This window comes from Toxotes jaculatrix, chromosome 7 (genome assembly GCF_017976425.1).
Source record: "Toxotes jaculatrix isolate fToxJac2 chromosome 7, fToxJac2.pri, whole genome shotgun sequence".
Taxonomy (NCBI): Eukaryota; Metazoa; Chordata; class Actinopteri; family Toxotidae; genus Toxotes; species Toxotes jaculatrix.
This window is the reverse complement of record NC_054400.1, coordinates 25,833,937-25,851,048: the sequence shown is the minus strand read 5'-3', so window position 1 is coordinate 25,851,048 and position 17,112 is coordinate 25,833,937. Positions and strand designations below refer to the sequence as shown.

The 17,112-nt window shown below is 41.7% G+C and overlaps 1 protein-coding gene across 1 annotated transcript in view; it reads right to left on the bottom strand.

The window, feature by feature from the left end:
• Window positions 1-17,112, bottom strand: part of nsmfb (NMDA receptor synaptonuclear signaling and neuronal migration factor b) — a 42,137-nt gene that overhangs the window by 17,050 nt on the left and 7,975 nt on the right. The window contains exons 2-8 of the mRNA XM_041042652.1: window positions 13,722-13,783; window positions 11,931-12,704; window positions 11,530-11,602; window positions 10,036-10,041; window positions 7,444-7,512; window positions 1,310-1,362; window positions 16-105 (exon numbers count right to left, since the gene is read on the bottom strand). Coding sequence (XP_040898586.1) covers window positions 16-105; window positions 1,310-1,362; window positions 7,444-7,512; window positions 10,036-10,041; window positions 11,530-11,602; window positions 11,931-12,704; window positions 13,722-13,783 — 1,127 coding nt within the window. The remainder of the gene's footprint in view (window positions 1-15; window positions 106-1,309; window positions 1,363-7,443; window positions 7,513-10,035; window positions 10,042-11,529; window positions 11,603-11,930; window positions 12,705-13,721; window positions 13,784-17,112) is intronic.

Here is a 17,112-nt window from a genome sequence, read left to right as displayed (position 1 = left end):
AGTGTGTTGACTCACTGTCTCTGGAGTCATGCAGTGAGTCAGGCTTGACAGGGGTGGGGTCACTCCACGAGCGGCTGAAGCTCTTGGCTCGGCGTTCGGCGAAGGCTGATGGAGTTAGGGGGGAAGAGAGTCACAACCACACACACACACACATGCATAACTGACCCCAGAAATCAAGTGTCCGATCTTGCTGATCCAGTGTGTGTGAATAACATAGACACCGAAGTGATTCTAACGTCCCTTATTTTATGTTGAAATAGAGATAAGTGGTAATTAAATCATTTTAACTGATTTTCATTGAAATCATTGTGTTAAAATGTTAATCTTTTTTTCATCATTCTAACAACAGCCTGTTGTCTAAATTATTGATGCCAAGCAAACTATAGTCACAATCTCACAAACGTTAGCAGTAAATTCTCAAAATTATGAATCTGGAATCAAATATTTGGCAATTTTACTTGAAAAATGACGGTGATATCCATCTTTTATATTTCAAATTATACTGATGGCATAAGTGTGTGTGTAGAAAACCACAGGCCAATCCCAAACTGGAGCAGTCTTCAGCCCCTTCATCTCAGTCTCCTGGGTTAAGATCACAGGGGTTCCCACAGAGTACAACTAGTCAGGCTCACTGTATATTTTTTCCTGCAGTTTTCCTAAAACCTAGGGTTGAATTCAGTATATTTCCTTCCTGGATCCTTGTCTAAGCGTCTAAACTCCCTCCCTCATCGAGGCATTTGATTGTCGGGATATGATGATCCTGCCCTTCACCCAACCAAGACAAGTGCTGTAGCAAACACTTTACACAAAATCAAATCAGAGGTGTCAAGGATGCAGCAATTATACAAATGCAAGTGAGTGCTGATCTTCATGGTGCTCAGTTCATCAGGGTAAGAAATAACAGCACGTATGAACTTGGAGTAACTTTATCTTGATACATATAAATAGGCATCTGAACTTTCCAGTACACAATCCTTATGATACATTCTTTTTCCAGTGAGTGAGTACACAGTCACAGTAACACTGACACACTAACATACCGTACACATACACCAGTTTATACTTCAGTGCAGACTGACCATATGGTAAATAAGGATTTTGAGTTCTGATGTGTCTGATTCACAATCATACCGTAACACAATATTCCTATAAACATGCACTGTGACTGTCACTCCATGCACAAAGCATGAAGAAGTTCTGATAAGCTTCGATTCTGATGTTATGATGGTAAACACTGTAGAGCATGAATGCATGAAAATATAGTGGCATCAGCCCACGTACATGCATACAGACACAGAGGAGGACTTACTCTGGGCCTTCATCCTGCGGCTGCCCACCATCCGAAGGTGTTTGCGGAAATTTCTTCCATTTTAGGAGAAGAGAGAGGAAGGAGACAAAGATATCAGGAATAAGGGACAGGACCATTATGTGTCAAACTTACAGACACTGATGAATAGAAAACACACTATTCTGAATCCGAACCACAGGTGTCAGGCAGTGCGCTACATAATTAAAGGATTAACTCCACTTTTTGCAAGTTTTGGCCACTGGTCTACATGTCCAACACGCGACACAAAGACTGGTACCAAAATCACCTCTGAGTCTTCAGTGGAAGCTTTGTCCTGTGCATACCAAACACCCCATCTTTTCCTTTTTTTGTTGCACACTGGGCCAAAAAGCACGTTTCCGAGTCATTATCATTGGAAAAGGAGCAGGTGGAAAACAGTGAGCGTCACAAAACCCCTGAAATGACTCCTTCATTATCAGGTGAATATCTAAAACTGTATAAGAACAAACTGACCTCACCAGACATGCAAGACATTCACTTGTCAAAATATCAGCCTGCAGATGCAGCTACCAGCTTTGTTACAAAAACACTGTCTGACCCTCTGAAACATTGCAATCTACTGCTAACATCATTAGCATTGTAGCTAAGGTTGACTGTAGCACCAACGGGAATTCTTAAGTCGTAAATACAGCGCTGACGCATTTGTAATGCACGACCCTTGTTATTCCATTGAAATGTGAACAGGCTATTAGATGCTCATGCTGAAGGACTCCACTGAGCATGCTCAGCAGGCTCAAGAACGCAGAAGCATAAGTGTGAGGAAGCCTGTGGGGGCTTTTTATCTGGCATAGAAGCAAGTTTGACTGGAATGAATGGGATGACTTTGAATGTAGTATCCAGTTCTCCTTAAAACATCCTTAACACATTAATAGATGCACAAACTCAGTGCTAAAACATAATAAAGTGTTGCTTTAGTCTATTTTTGATGTAGGACAGAGGCATGTTTTTTTTTTTCTTATAAAGGAGCTGATGTACATCTTTTGAATGAACTGTGTGACCTCCCTGTCCCATTAGTGACCAAGCTTAGCTCGTTAGCTTGCCACAGCAGCTCACCACCTGTCCTTGTGGGACAACTAATTGTTATTATTTTCTGAGAAATGCCTGATACGACACATACTGCATGCTAACGTCTTAACGTTCAGTGAGGACAGAATTATCTATCTGTTAGTACAATGGCTTTGCACCAATCCTTTTGTTATACAACAGACCAAACTCCAGTGTGGTGCTTTAAATGATGAGTGTTTGAAGTATGAGGTTACTGAGACATGTTATGTCAAACTTTCTATGAACCCCCACAAGAGACTAAATAAAAAAAAAAAAAATTAATTTAAACAAGCTATTTGAGAAAGACAATCGAATGCATATTCCATCACAAATATTGGAAATCTCAGACTGAGTTCTTGTCTTTAAGTTGACTCTCTTCCCTTTTCATCTTTCATCTCTGTCAGGTGCCCGTTGGCATTAATTTTTTACTTTTACAGAGCTGTGTCCCTGATCACAAACAGTCCTGGATTTGATTTTTTTTTTTGGTCAAAGACAATGTATGACTCATGATCTGTACCACTGGAAAAAAAGAAGCAGGACAGAGAGAAGATCAGAAAAGAGAAACAGAAAGAAGGGAGAGGAAACAGAATACACAAACAGCTGTAAGTGGTAGCAAGTGGAACAATGTGTGGCCTAAAACACAGCTTTTCATTATTCATCAAAGCTTGTCTGACTGTGATGGTTCAGTGTAGTGCGGGCAGGCCTTGCACTCACTTAAATTCTTGTCGCCTGCAAATGTCGCTCTTTAAGTGATGCTGTGAAACTGAAGCAGAAAGGACACACTGTTCACCTCACCTGGGGTATTGTAAAACTACTGGTGCTAAAATGAAAAGCTGATTAACAGGTACTCAACTCACAATTGGGAGAACTAATCAGCCTGTGAAAACACTTGTATAAAGGGTTCTGTGGATCGACTGCAGCTTTGTCAAATCAGAGAGGATAAACCCAGTGGGGTTATCTCTGACTGGGCTTGGAGACAACAAATTTATAATGGAAACCTACACTGTTCGAAAAAAACACTGGGATTTAACTGGCAGAGAGGGTCTAACAAAAAGAAGATACTGAGTTGCATCATGGGAAATGTGGGGTCCAGCATGTCTTGAGAATGAAACATCTCCTGCAAGCCCAATTGTTGGAGTAAAGTCTCAGTTAGGGCTGGGCGATAGATGATGATATCAGTTCAATTCCAAATGTTGCTGCACAGTAATGAAAACTCAATTATTACATTAGGCACAAAAACATCACCTTTAGTCCAAACATGGTAACTAGCTACGTTAACTGTCCTGAGTAACAACAGTTAAACTACATGCACACCATTTGCAGTTAGTGTGACTGCCAGATGACTCCATCTCAAAGTGAATCTAAGAGTCACATCTACAAGGGCAACAGACTGAAGAAGACTCTGCACACAGATCTGTGCTCTCAGTCTGTGTTTGTTGATGAAAATCTCTAGTTATGAGAGATGGAGCGACGGAAGTTGACTCAACACAGTGTGTGTTCTACTTTGCTCAGTCTGTTCCTGTCGTGTAGTTGAGTAGCTAATGTTTGTACGCCAAAGGAAGTCAAATGACAGCCTTAAAACTGAAGCAGGACTTTTATTATTCCTGGACAACTGACTTGGACATAGAGGCCTAAAATGTATGACAGATAAATCGTGTTGCAGGTTTGCAGGAAATTAAAGGATTCAAACTGCGAATTGACCCCATGGTTAGGAAAACAGAGGTTTTATTGTAATGTACCCGGTGCCTGAACAGACAGCAAATCAATGTCAATTTTACTAATAAACACATGTAAAAATACTAAACATCTGACATTTGAGGTTGTAAGTAGGACTGTCTTATTATCCTTATCCAAGCACATATATTATCCAAGTCAGTGCAGGAGACATTTTTCTTACTGATATGATGATACTGGACCTGGGATTTTCTTTCAGATTTGTGAAGCTGTAATTTCAATTACACAGATGTTGCATCTGCAGAATAATGAAGCTCTGTGGTGAACTAAAAAACGTACTGATGTGAAACAAAGCCACGTGAAAGTGCGGTAAGGCTCTTGGCAGCTGATATGTATGGTCCACAACCCCACAGCTCATTATTTTTAATGAGCCCCACCTCCGTAGTCTGTTCTTGTTAGTGTTTCCTGTAGTGTTGCTGTCTTTTGTGCCACTCCATAACACTAAATGACAATGCCATCAAGTATTGTTAATAAAAAAAAGCCAATACGAACTTAATATATGAGAGAAACCCCAGCCAAATAACAGCAAGGTTCATGAACGTGTCAAAGTAAATGCAAAGCACACGCCCTTTCACGTGGATATATATATTTTTTTTTTGTCTGAAGCTATTTTGTATCCAGGGTGCAGTTTCAAGGCATTCCGAATAACATTGTTGACATGTCAGTGAAGACTGCAGGAGTCGTGAAGGCAGAGCCCAAAATAGAGGGATGACTCAGAGGAGAGGGGGATTCATCAGTCAACCAGCGTTGTATTTTCATACTGAGTGACAACAGCTTTTAAAATCACTAACATCCGTGCACCAAGACTACCAAGTCACATTCGTGTTATGAAATCCTGCAACTATCTCACCCAACTCTCGCTGTGACCTTTCCAAAAGCTTTGCAAAAACACCAAAAAACCCAAAAACATCTTGCTTATTCAAACATACATAATTAGATTTGTGGAGCTAAGATGTAAAGCACTGCATCGTCAAAGTTTGCGATGCAGCTTAGTACGTACAACACACGAAGAAAAATTATTCTCCTGTGCTGTTTGAAGAACTTCCAACACAAACACACACACATTCTCAAACAACAAATGGCGTCTGATTTGTTGGTGGATGTGAGGTCTGTTGCCAAACGTTGATTGATTCGCTCCCTTTGAGAGCCAGCCTCAGTGAGCAGTGAGCTACGGCCCTGTATTGATAGACCTTGCTTTTACATGTCAGTGTTCAGTGAGGAACACTGATTAAACCTGCCACCTCCAGGATTCATGGCACACACACACACACCACAGGATACCTGTACGAGGATTGTGACGACCCTACGGCAGCAGCTGACAGGACAGGAGTTTAAGGAGTGTTTTGTTTCATGTGCAAATGCTGTGAATGACCAACAATGTGTACTAGCAGTGAAGCAGATGAAGAAGAGTCAGCAACGCATGGAGGAAAAAGACAAACGCACAAACAACGTGCTGAATATATGTGTGACTATTTGTGTCCAGAGTCAGTGTTTCAAACTGCTGAGTCATCAGGAGAACAGCAGAGGCACTGCGTGTTTGTCTCATCGCGTTGCTTAATTCCACATGCTGAAAGATTATTGTATGTTATGATCTCCTGTGTCACCGGGTACCTCGTACTCTGAGCAGAAGCTTCAGGGGATGTTAAAGCCACATGCCTCATGTGCGTCATCATTTATTTGCCAAGTCTCTTTCATTTGCACTTTGTCTTTTTTAATTGTTTTTACCAATACACTGAATTTTCCACCTCAGCAAACTGTAAAAACTTTTTTTCTTCTTTTATTTTATCATTTTGTTTTTGAACAGCTCGCTCCACTGCTACCACGAAGACATGACAAAGGCAAAGGACGCACTGACAAAACATTTTCTGCTCTTCTTCCACAAACCAGTGTGTGAGCTGAAGGAATAACGACAGCCTACAGCCATTTTCTGCGGCTGAAAGCAAACGGCTTTAGAAAGTTTGCTCGCAGTGCTGGAGCCAAGTTGCATCGAGAAAACACTTTTCGAGTGCAGTCATCTCTGTAGCAAATCTCTACAGAGAAACAAGACAAGATGCTACAGAAAGCTTGAAAGCAGTTCACTGTATTTTACCAACAACAGACCGCTGGGCCTCCCACACCACTCAGAGCTATACCACAGTAACACAGTACACATCAGGAGGGGGAACCGGGAGATGGAGAGCCAGGCCTTGCAAACTCGCCCTTTGCTTGAATGGCACTTTAGAGCTAATGCTACAGGAGTCCTTAAACTGGCTGTAGTGGAATGGGAGCTGGACAGGCCATATCACAACATTACTGTGGTGACAGATAACGTGAGAAATATGTTGGTTGCACTGACAGCATTGACAGTTTCTTTTTTTTTAAAGTGAGCTGATTGTTGTGTCAGTGTTCAGCCCATTTGTTAGTGGATCAGTATGCATATGTAGTAAGTAGCAGCTATATTTGGAAGTGGAGTTTAAATAGTTTCTTATTTTATATTTTTGTTTTATTTAGAGAATATTTCTTTAACCTAATTTATTTTGAGAATTTATTTTACTTTACTCAATCTTTTTTTTTTTTAAATTAGGAGTTCAACTTGTGCTTTGCTACATATATGGTTATTTTTAAAATATCAAATCAAAGCAGTGCCAGTGACTAAAGCAAAACTGATCTGCAGTCATTCATTGTTGTCACTGAACCTCTAACTGTATTGTGCCTGAATCAAATCATAAACATATCGTGTATCGCACAGTATCAAGACAAAAACACATTGTTCCTAGTCTGAACAGTACAGGCCGGTTACATCATACTGTAAATTCTCAATTAAGAGCCATACAATTCAAATAATGGCTGAGTCAGCTAAAGGCTGGTTACACATAAAGTCCAAATTACAGCACTGTGGAGGGGTGAAATAACCTGTGCTGCAGCAAACAGAGTCAATACAACATAATGTGCATTTCTATAACCCTAGTACCAACAGTGTTGTTGTTAAGTGATGTTAAATTATGGTCAGTGAAATTCAATATTTCCTGCAGATGTTTCAAAATAAAAGCCCACCAGCAACAGGGAGAAATATCAATCAGTACAACAGTTTAACAGGATTCAAACAACAGAAAGGTTCTCTCTGCACCTGAGGAAAATAAAGGCTCCAGTCACTACCTGAAAATTTACAGTACACAAAGGGATACGGTTACAAATCAGCCAAGAGATCCATTTAGAAAAAGAGATTTTAAATTAGATATTTAAAAAGAGAAGAGTATTTCTTGGCTGTGAATAGGGGAACTGTAACAGGGACAGTTTTGCACTACACAGGACAGGACAGGACAGCCAGGACATGGTACCTCTCCATCATGGTGGCTGCCTCCTGCTCTCTTTTCCGTCTCTTTCTCTCAGCAATGCCGCGGAAAGCCCTGCCGGGACGTCAAAGCATTAAGTGGTTTTGTGGGGAAATAAAGTTTTATGTTTTAGCTGCGCCCGATCTAATACCAAAGAATTTTTGTCTGAACCCAAACTGACCCAAGGGGTAAAAAAAAAAAAACCTTAATAGAATATATTTAATTTAACACAGAAATCATTTATACTACTGTATAGACCTACAGCCTTTGTTTTTTATTTTTTAAACTACACCTGACCTACATGTCACAAAGCTGAAAGAAAGTGACCAGACTTCAGCCCTCTGGGTCTAGTAGGGTTCAGGCATAAAGTTCCAGTCAGGGTGGGATGGGGCAACAGTATACGGGTTCATAGTGAGGGGGTTTAATTCCATCAGGGTTAGTGTGGGGTTTGGTTAGCTATGCTACGTGGTTAGAGTGGTTAGAGTTAGCAGCACAGGGACATTTTTATCCACCACTGTGGATGTTCTCACAAAGTACACACACACACACACACGCAGCAGGACCACAACGCAAGAAAAGACAGTAAGGAGTAACCAATAAACTGCCCATCCTGCCCCAGTATTAACCATCCAGTTCCTCAACCTAAGGCTGTCATCTCTGAGTCTTATAATAATAAATTTAAAATTTAAAAATGATATTTAAAGCCTTAAATATCATTTAAAAATGATATTTAAAGCATTATTTTTTTTCTTGTGTGACTGTCTTGATGTTCATTATTTCTCTTTCTGCCACTGTGTGTAAGTTGGTCAGTGAGGGTGTGCCGCTCCCAAAGGGGACAGTAATGGCTCTGACAGGATGTCAGACATAATGAGAATCATGGGTGACAGTGTATGTCTGAAGAGAAGTCATGTCCTGTAGCCTTGCTTTGACTGACGAACAGACGGACAGCTGATGAGCTGACAAACAATGGGCTAAACTCAGTGGAGCCTGTACAGTGCTTATTATCCAAAACCCTGCATGGCTCTGCCTGTGCGTTACTATTACATCACTTTTGCCTTGGTGAACTCCATCACTTTCTGTTCCCTCTCCCTGAAAAAGATGAACATGTTGGAAACGACTCTTCCTTCAGCCTGTCACTCCTTCCACCATCTGCCATCACCGCAAACTCTGAAAGCTGAGAGTCCTCCTCGTTTTGGTGCCACAAAGAAATCCAGCAGATTTCCCGCCAAATTCAACCAAGTGGTCAGAAAAAAGAAAAAAAAGAAAAACAGTGTAGGCTGGTAAACCTTTTGGCAATAGGCTCCCTAATTAGCAATAAGAGACAAATGCAACAAGTTGAGTGTCCTGGTATATTAGCTTGGCTGAAGAAATTTGGAAGATCACTGTGATTTTCCCTTATGAATTATCAGTTAAACTCTGGGCCTCATCAACCATGATAACAAATCATCTTGTTTGTACATGATATCTGGCTTGTTTGATATCTAACTAAAGACCACAACTAATGATACAGCTGCGATCAACAAGATTGTTTAGGTCGATCAAGCCTGAGCACTCTGAAAATGTTTTTTTGAACCACAAGACTCCACCCCTCCACAATTTTCCAGCAACTTCAACCTTTTCAACAATGTAAATGACAAAGAGTGATGGATCTACTGATTTCTTGAAGAAACCATCTTTGCCTGAGTGTGATTAGTACAGACATCGGCATGCAGAGGACTCCCTGAGCAGACAGCAGGCAGGAGTTTTGGTTTCAGAGAATTAACGTTCACTAGGTACACCAAAGAACATTTACTGGTGACAACTGTCATATCAGCCAGATAAACTCTCACAATGACCAACTAAATCTGTCACCTATTACAGCTGGTTCAGACAATTACAATGCCATTTACATCATAGCTCTTAGTCAAATTACACTTTTGATTTTAAAATGATTGAACTTTCAGCCCTTTTCAGTACTAATGCAAAATCCTGTTCTCTGTGTCTCTTTATGCAGCATTAATGCTACATATATGAATAATATGAATAGACATTGTTAGACATCCTATTCATCAGCTTCATCTGTGTCTATCTTTAGATTAACAGCAGTGGAAATGGTTTTGCTTGAAGCTACGAATGCTTGCTTTGACCAATATGCTTTTCATGATAGTTGCATAAGCTAATGGCTTTAGGCACACACTAAGTGTGTACTAAGTCAACTCTGTTGCATTGTGTTTGAGTGTAATATGAAAGATCGCTTTAATCAAGCAACTGTGTCTATTCAGACAAAGTACTGCAATACTGCAGCACTGTAACTCAATGACCTGTGTGTGCAACTCACGGCTGCGGAATGTTCCTACGCGATGTGTGAATCCAGTGTGATTTTCATTTAATTTCTACTGTACAATACCTTCCTGCACTTCAGCAGACTATTGACTGAATCTATAACTTCAAACACCCAGTCCAGCAGACACCAGGGTTGAGGGGGTGAAGGACACAGCAGACTGAATAGCACAAAGCCACGAGAGGAAAAGGGTTCAAGACATGTTATCTAACTGACAGAGCGAGAAAAAGGAAGAGCAACGAGGAGGAACAGTGGGGGCAGTAAAAAGAGTTACTCACGATATTCTGCAGTCGTGGTTTGGAAAGCCGCCACATCAAGAGGAGAAAAAGAAGAGAAGACCAAATGAAAAAAAAGAAAAAAAAAAAAGTTAGCAGCAGGGCCAGCCAGATACTCCACATACTTCAGAGACTGCTGTGTGTTCCAGTTCTCAATTTCAGGTGAGGATACAATGAGCAAAAAAACTCACTTTGAATGAAAACGTCCTGACTATATATTCAAAATATCTCTGAGTAAGGAAGAAGTCTAATTAGAACATGCACATTTGTATCACTGGTGAAAAGAAAAGGGGAACATGATGATTATAATGCACATACATGCCTCTAAATCCAATCACAGTGTCTCATGAGAATCAGTTCATATCAGTGTCTGCCCACAGACAAACAGTTTGATTCATTCTACAGTAAATGTGTAAACAATCCAACTGCAACAAATCATATTGGATCATATCATATTAGAGGTGCAAGACAGTGATTAGCCAGTTTTATCTAAGGCCAGTGTCTGGACCATATATCAGTCTGACCCTAATAGGGACACGGACAGATGAAAACAGATGGAAAAGGGAGGAGAGAGACGCTGACATATGGAGAGAGGAGAGGGAGCGTGGGAGAGACGAGGGGAAAGATCGCGGTGGGTGAGCTTTGACTATTCTGTTTGAGGGTCATAATTATAAGATCTGGGTGACAGGTGATAATTAACTAGTCACGGAGAGTGGAGGGCACTGTGTGTGTGTGTGTGTGTGTGTGTGTGTGTGTGTGTGTGTGTGTGTGTGTGTGAGCATGTGAACTGTCAAGGTCAACACACATTTTCTACTTCCTAAATCTGGTCAATTCTAAGATTATTGGCAAAAGTAGACAACCTGACCAATCCTTTTGTCTGGATATTAATGTGTGGATTTACTGCTTTGTTAGCGTTCAGGCTAATGAGCTTGCCATCCGACTGCTTGCAAGCGTGTTAGCTTAGAGCCATCACACAGTTTCAGTGGGATGAAAACCAGAAGCTTATTTAACATTCAGTGTTTTCATCATTGCATAGCAGTGATTAGGAATACACTGAAAATTATTTGTCAGTGGATTTTTCATTTTAATTCATTTAATTCAGCAAATATGCATTTTCAAACATGAAAATTTATCTTATGAATTTATTTCCTAATTCAATATTCTTAACCAAATGGAAAATTTTCAATTTGGTTAAAAAAATTTCAATATAGGCAGTCACTGATTTCCACAGATCAGGGAGGAACCTAAAAGGTGAAACAGAGGTGGACGATGGACAATGTCCCATTTATAACAAGTTGTAATGGTTTCTTATATTGGTGAAACCAACACATGAGAAATGTGCAAAAGCTCATCATGATTTTGTAGTAGAGTGCTACATTTGAGTTGTAAGTCTTGGAAGGACAAGCCTGGGCCATATCCTGCCAACACGGTGGTGGTTCAATAAGATCCAGTAATGTACAGAGTGGGAGTGAAGGAGGATTTCCATGCCATACTCACGCCTGCATGGTGGTGGTGGCTGTCTGAAAGCTGAACATATTCTCTTTGGGGAACCAGCTATTAGGAGCGTCCTCTGCAAACACAGGAAACAAAAGGAAGGTGTGGTATCAGCGAGCAGAACATTCAGAGGAGGCTAATGAATGCAGGAAGGCACAACAGTGTTCAGTGAGACATCTGAGGGTGAATGGGGCGACATACTCCTTGCTTTATTGTTTCATTCACTTCAAATTTAAGGTATATGTAGGTTTCTTAAATATTTTTCAACCCTGTTACTTCACAAATTGGACTGTAGGTGATGAACCACAAAGCTGTTGACATGACAGATGTATATATCTACAATTCCCTTCCCTCTTCCATATCAGTTTAAGCCCCCACCCATTTTCCCATCCATCTTTTTTTACCCCTGTCATCAGTAGATGCTCTTTCCTCGCTGTACATCCTCTCCAGTTTCTTGCGGTGCTTCCCTCCATCCTGCGGTGAGGTATCCAGGTCAAGGGAGCGCTGGCTTTGGCATGGAGCCCGAATGCAGGCCACACAGTCTGGGGTGTAGTCGTCCCGCGACATCCCTCGTCTCATTCCCCACTCTCTGATGTTGTTTGTGTTCCCCGAGCTCTGCAGCGGCTGCGACGATGATGTTGGTGGACCTCCGTGATGCTGGTGGGCATGGTGATGGTTGCTGCGGTGGTGGCTACTACGATGATGGCTCCCGCGGGCAGCTGAGGCGGACGGTTGGCTGGTGCAGGAAGCGTTGTGGTTGGCAGTGGCAGGGGCCTGGGACAGAGACTGCTCCCTGGAGCCCTTCAGCACCTCTAGCTCCAGGCTCTCCTCACTGCTACGCCCCCCCAGGGTCATCCCTCCTTCCCTGGTTATTGTGTAAACCCTGGCTGGTTTCACCGCCACACTCCCCTCTGTGCCCCTGGCACCTGGTGGATCCTCTGCGGAGAGGCTGCGTTCAACAGAGAGTCGACGTTTGGAGGGTCCCAAAGGTGCTGGAGCCTGGAGGGTGTTGACCAGAGACTGAGACTGTGGATGAGCACTGGGATTGGATTGTTTGGACTGGTCTGGTTTAGCTACAGGCAAACAGCGGCTCTGTGGCGGCAGATTGTTGTTATGCAAACGACTGACGTCTGGAGAGTCGCAGTCCTGGCCAGGGAAGGTGTCAGACAATAGATGATCTGGAGATAAATGAAAAGAAGGAGAAAGAAGATGGAGAGAGGTCAAAAGCAAAGAAAAAGACAGATGAATCTGTTGTTGGTAATGTATAGCTCTTGTAAATGAGTATCAGATAAATGCCTAAAATGTAAATGAACAGAGAGTTTGTTTGTCTCTCTTTGGGATTTGTAGGGTTGGCAGCAGAGTGGTAAACATTTACAAGCCAGCAAAGCTTTCAGGAGGAGGAGAAGGGAAAGTAGAGACGTGGCTGAGTGATAGAAAAGAGCAACAAGAGGAATGATGAAAGATTTGGAAACGGATGAGTTGGTACAGTACATGAAGAGCTTTGGGAGAAACAAAAGCCTGTCATCCTGTAGGGTCTTGGACGATGGAGGCGCCTTCTCACAGAGTAAGCAGCTGCAAGGCTGCAGGCTTGTAAATAAGTGTTAGCTCATGGGAATGGGTGAGGGTTTTTTTTTTTATGCTCTCTGTGCTGTGCAAGTACGTGTTTGTTGCAGAGTGATGCTGGTAAAAACTGAGCCGAAAGCTAACTTTGTACTGTGTGACAATTTATTTAGTTATTATTACAGCGAATTCCATCTGTGCATCCAAAATGGACGGTGTCCGCAGCTTTGTAACGTCGTGATAATAAAGGTGAAATGCTGCAGCCGGAGAGCTCACACATGCTAACGCTAGTCAGTCACAACAAACTCTCCCAAACAAGCCAGCTGGTGTAATGGAACAATAAGTTGTTTATTTTTTTTTTAATTGCTCAAATTCACATCAGCAAGTAAATACACTGAAATGAACTGATTGTGTTGTCCAGTGTCTCTGTTTGAAATGCTGGTGAGACTGGGATGGAGCATCTACAGAGCACAGACACTGAATGTCCAACCAGGCCACAGAAATAGTAAAGAATTTGTGACTGCAATGCGGCTGTGCTGGCTGGTGTAAGACTATGTTAGACTCCTGGTTTTGGAGTTCCTTACTGATGTTCAGTGTTGGCTTTAAGATAAGGAATGTATGTGTGTGCCACCTACCTGCTCCGTTGCGGTTCTCTGGATTGGTGTTGGACAGGTATTCTCCGAAGGCTCTGGCTGCTCTGTAGAGACACAAGAAGTGAAGAGTTAACCCTGATCCCTGCTGCTCAGCCACTAAGTCAAACAGAGAGAAGTGACTCACAAAGAGTCAAGTCACAGGATTTTGTCCACGTAAACAGTCTGCCTGTCTGAGCTTCTTATCCATGAGGCTTCTTCATGGGTGACTGTCATTCCATCCCACCAGATGAGTAGCTTACACCACTACAGCAGTCTGCAGGAGGTGACTTTATTGTTAGTGTCCTGAATCTATACTCTATAGCAGCCGTCTCTCACCAGGGTAACAACATGTTCTTATCTAGTGCCTGCAGGACTGGGAAACAGCTTGAGAGCTACAGCTCGCCCCCCCCCCCCACCCTCCCCTGCACAGCCGATAGGCCATAGGGGACTGTGATATTGCATGTGCCAGCCATGAAGGAAAAAAATGCAGGCACGTACGAATGTAACGAAAGCGGCATATTGGCAGGAACAGCGAGGAACTGGCATGCTGTGCATATGTGGCAGACATAATGTCCTCTCTTACATGTAACTCTCCTCAGATAATTCTCTAAGCGTTGCTGCTGTCAGGCTTTGGCTGGGTATCACCGGGTTTCTGTATCAAAAATGACCCTTTTTGCACTGAAACACAAGAGATTTCAAAGATTTTTTTGTCCAAAGTACCTTACGCAACCATGAGTGCATTCATTTTCAGCGCTGGTGGAAACAAAATGCCATGTCCTGCACTGCTACAGGACATTATCTATAAACAACACTATGTTAAAACCATTCTAGAGCTTTGCATAAAAAAAGGCTCCACGGACAGCCTCTGAAAGGGGAACAGCCTTGAATAACTGTGATTAGCTCATGAACAATAGTTCAAGCTCTGTGCTTCTGAAGCCACGAGGCCTTCAGGCATCACTCCATTTAAAAAAAACCTCTTCTCAGCACATAATGGAACCAATCAACAGTATTGTAACCTTTATACTGTATGAAGCATGAAGTATATCTCAAGGACCTATTGTACAGTGGGTTTTTAATGCAGATTTTTAAGGGATTTGACTCATAAATGAGCGCTATGTTTTAAAGTTTCAAAGAATATGTGTATTCACAAAAACAAGACTTGTGTATTCATGAAAATTGTTAATTACCAACAAGAAAAAAGTGTAAGTACTAATAATATAATCTATATTAGTGCTCTGCACAAGGGCATGAATTTTTGATTGTGTCTGTAGGTGCTGGTAATTTGATTGGTGCAATCTCTGTGTGGGCAGGCAGTTTTGTTGTGTTGCTTCAGTTCCCTCCACTGTTGCCAATTTAGCAACATTCTTGATAAATTTGGTGACTTTTAAAACCCCTTTAGGAACATATTTCTACAAAAGGAGCACAGCAAAGAAATCTAACAACTTGTTGGTCAGAACTTAACTCCTCCATTGCCAATGTTTCTCAGCTGCACATGTTTCTGACTGTGCTCCAGCGTCACAGTGTTGGCCAGCCGTGTTCAGTGAATGGTGGAGAGCAGTACCACGCTCAGTTGACCGATCACTGATCTTCACTGCTTGTTTGGGGAACACGTTCTCCTCTTTTATTTAATTTTTGTCTTTGTTCTCAATGATTTAACTTGACTGTTTAAGTTTTCTATTCGCGACACCTCAGTTCCACTTCTTCTACATACAAAGGCTGCATTATCATCATACTGTGCTTAATATTTCTTTACACAAAAGCTAAGAAATCAAATTTTTGTTCAACTTTAAGTTCACTTAAAACAGACTGTTCGGTGTAACTGGAACAAGTAAAATCATTGTTTTATAGTCAGATACACATTTCTCCTACTGAAACACCCGCATTCTCACAATACTCTTCATAAAAGATATAGGCCACATACACACTTATAGGGGAACAGTAAAGCCTATAATCACTCTCCTCCCACTCACTACGACTTGGCATTCCTGCCATCTGCACGCACAGATACAAAGACAGACTCCCACATCCTCAGAGTGTGCATGTGAAACAGCATGCAGAAAAATAAATAGACTACACACACTACAATATGCTTTCTACATGCACACAGGGCAAATTCTCAGGGGGGCTGCGGTGAAATGGAATTGCTGTGTTGTTGCTGCAGCCTATATGCCTTCCTGCTACGACACTCTTAGTAATTAAATATGAGGCGGCACGTGCAGCAGCGCTCCCTGTGAAAACTCCCTTCGCAGCACGGATGATGGGAGAGGGGGGAGGGGAGAGGGCACAGTGAAGAAAAAGCAGTCATCTCCTGAAATATCTGCTTCAGTCTGTGAACTCTTTCCAATAAAAATTCCATATACTACGATCAGAGGAAAGACATGTCAAAACACGTGTCCATTTACAGAGGACAGCAGTGTCCCAAGCAAACACAGACTGGACTGGTATAGACAGCACTTCATAAATCTTGTGTAACCAGGCGATATGCTCTCATCTGACCAAATTCTCATTGGATGGACAATTGCTGCTGTTACTTTCATAAGGAGTGAATTTATATACATACATATCCATGGTTGTATGTTACAGTACATGTGACCAAACATTCATTTTGTAAGTTGTAAATTTTGCAATCAGCTTGCTTGCTATCATTAATTAATGTAAATAGTAAAAGGTGTTAATTATCTGCAATTTGAATTATTTATCACTTCAAAGGCCTGGTCACAATAGAAAGTGGGAGCTGGGAAAGAAATTTGGGGATTTGGGGTGAAATGTAGACGCTTTCCACACTGCATAATTTAACTGTTACAGTTCGTCATGCTAGTGCACAATGCCAGGGCCCTGGAACTGGATCAGCTAATTGGAATGAAGCCATTGTTAATATTACTGGTCACAATGTTTGCTGCAAAAACGTTCTGGTCCTAAAAAAAAAAAAAAAGACTACAGTGGTAATCAGATAAGCTTTATCGCAGAAGTCACCTTGGTTTTTAAACTGATTCTTTTTTTTTTTATCCCAGCAGACTCTGAAACACAAAACACACAACACTCCTGTCTCAGCAAGTTTTAGAGTTTTAACTCATTAATCACCATCCAGCTGAGGCCCCCATGCAGCCACGGTGGCAGCAGCTTTGCTCTGTGCTTCAGGAGCTTTTTTTTTCCTACTGCATGTTTTCTGCCATGTGACATGAGGAGGAAGAAGCAGAAACACGGTGACAGGAGCGAGATGCTCATAAGACCAAAATAGAAAGTAAGGATAGAGTGGGAAGTGGGATGAAGAAGGGAGACATAATAAGCGAGGAAAAACTAATAAATAAGGAGTGGAGGGAGGACAGATCGGAGACAGATGATCCAGAAACTAGATGGTATTAAGCTCTTATTTGCTGGTCACATGCCAGGCTTC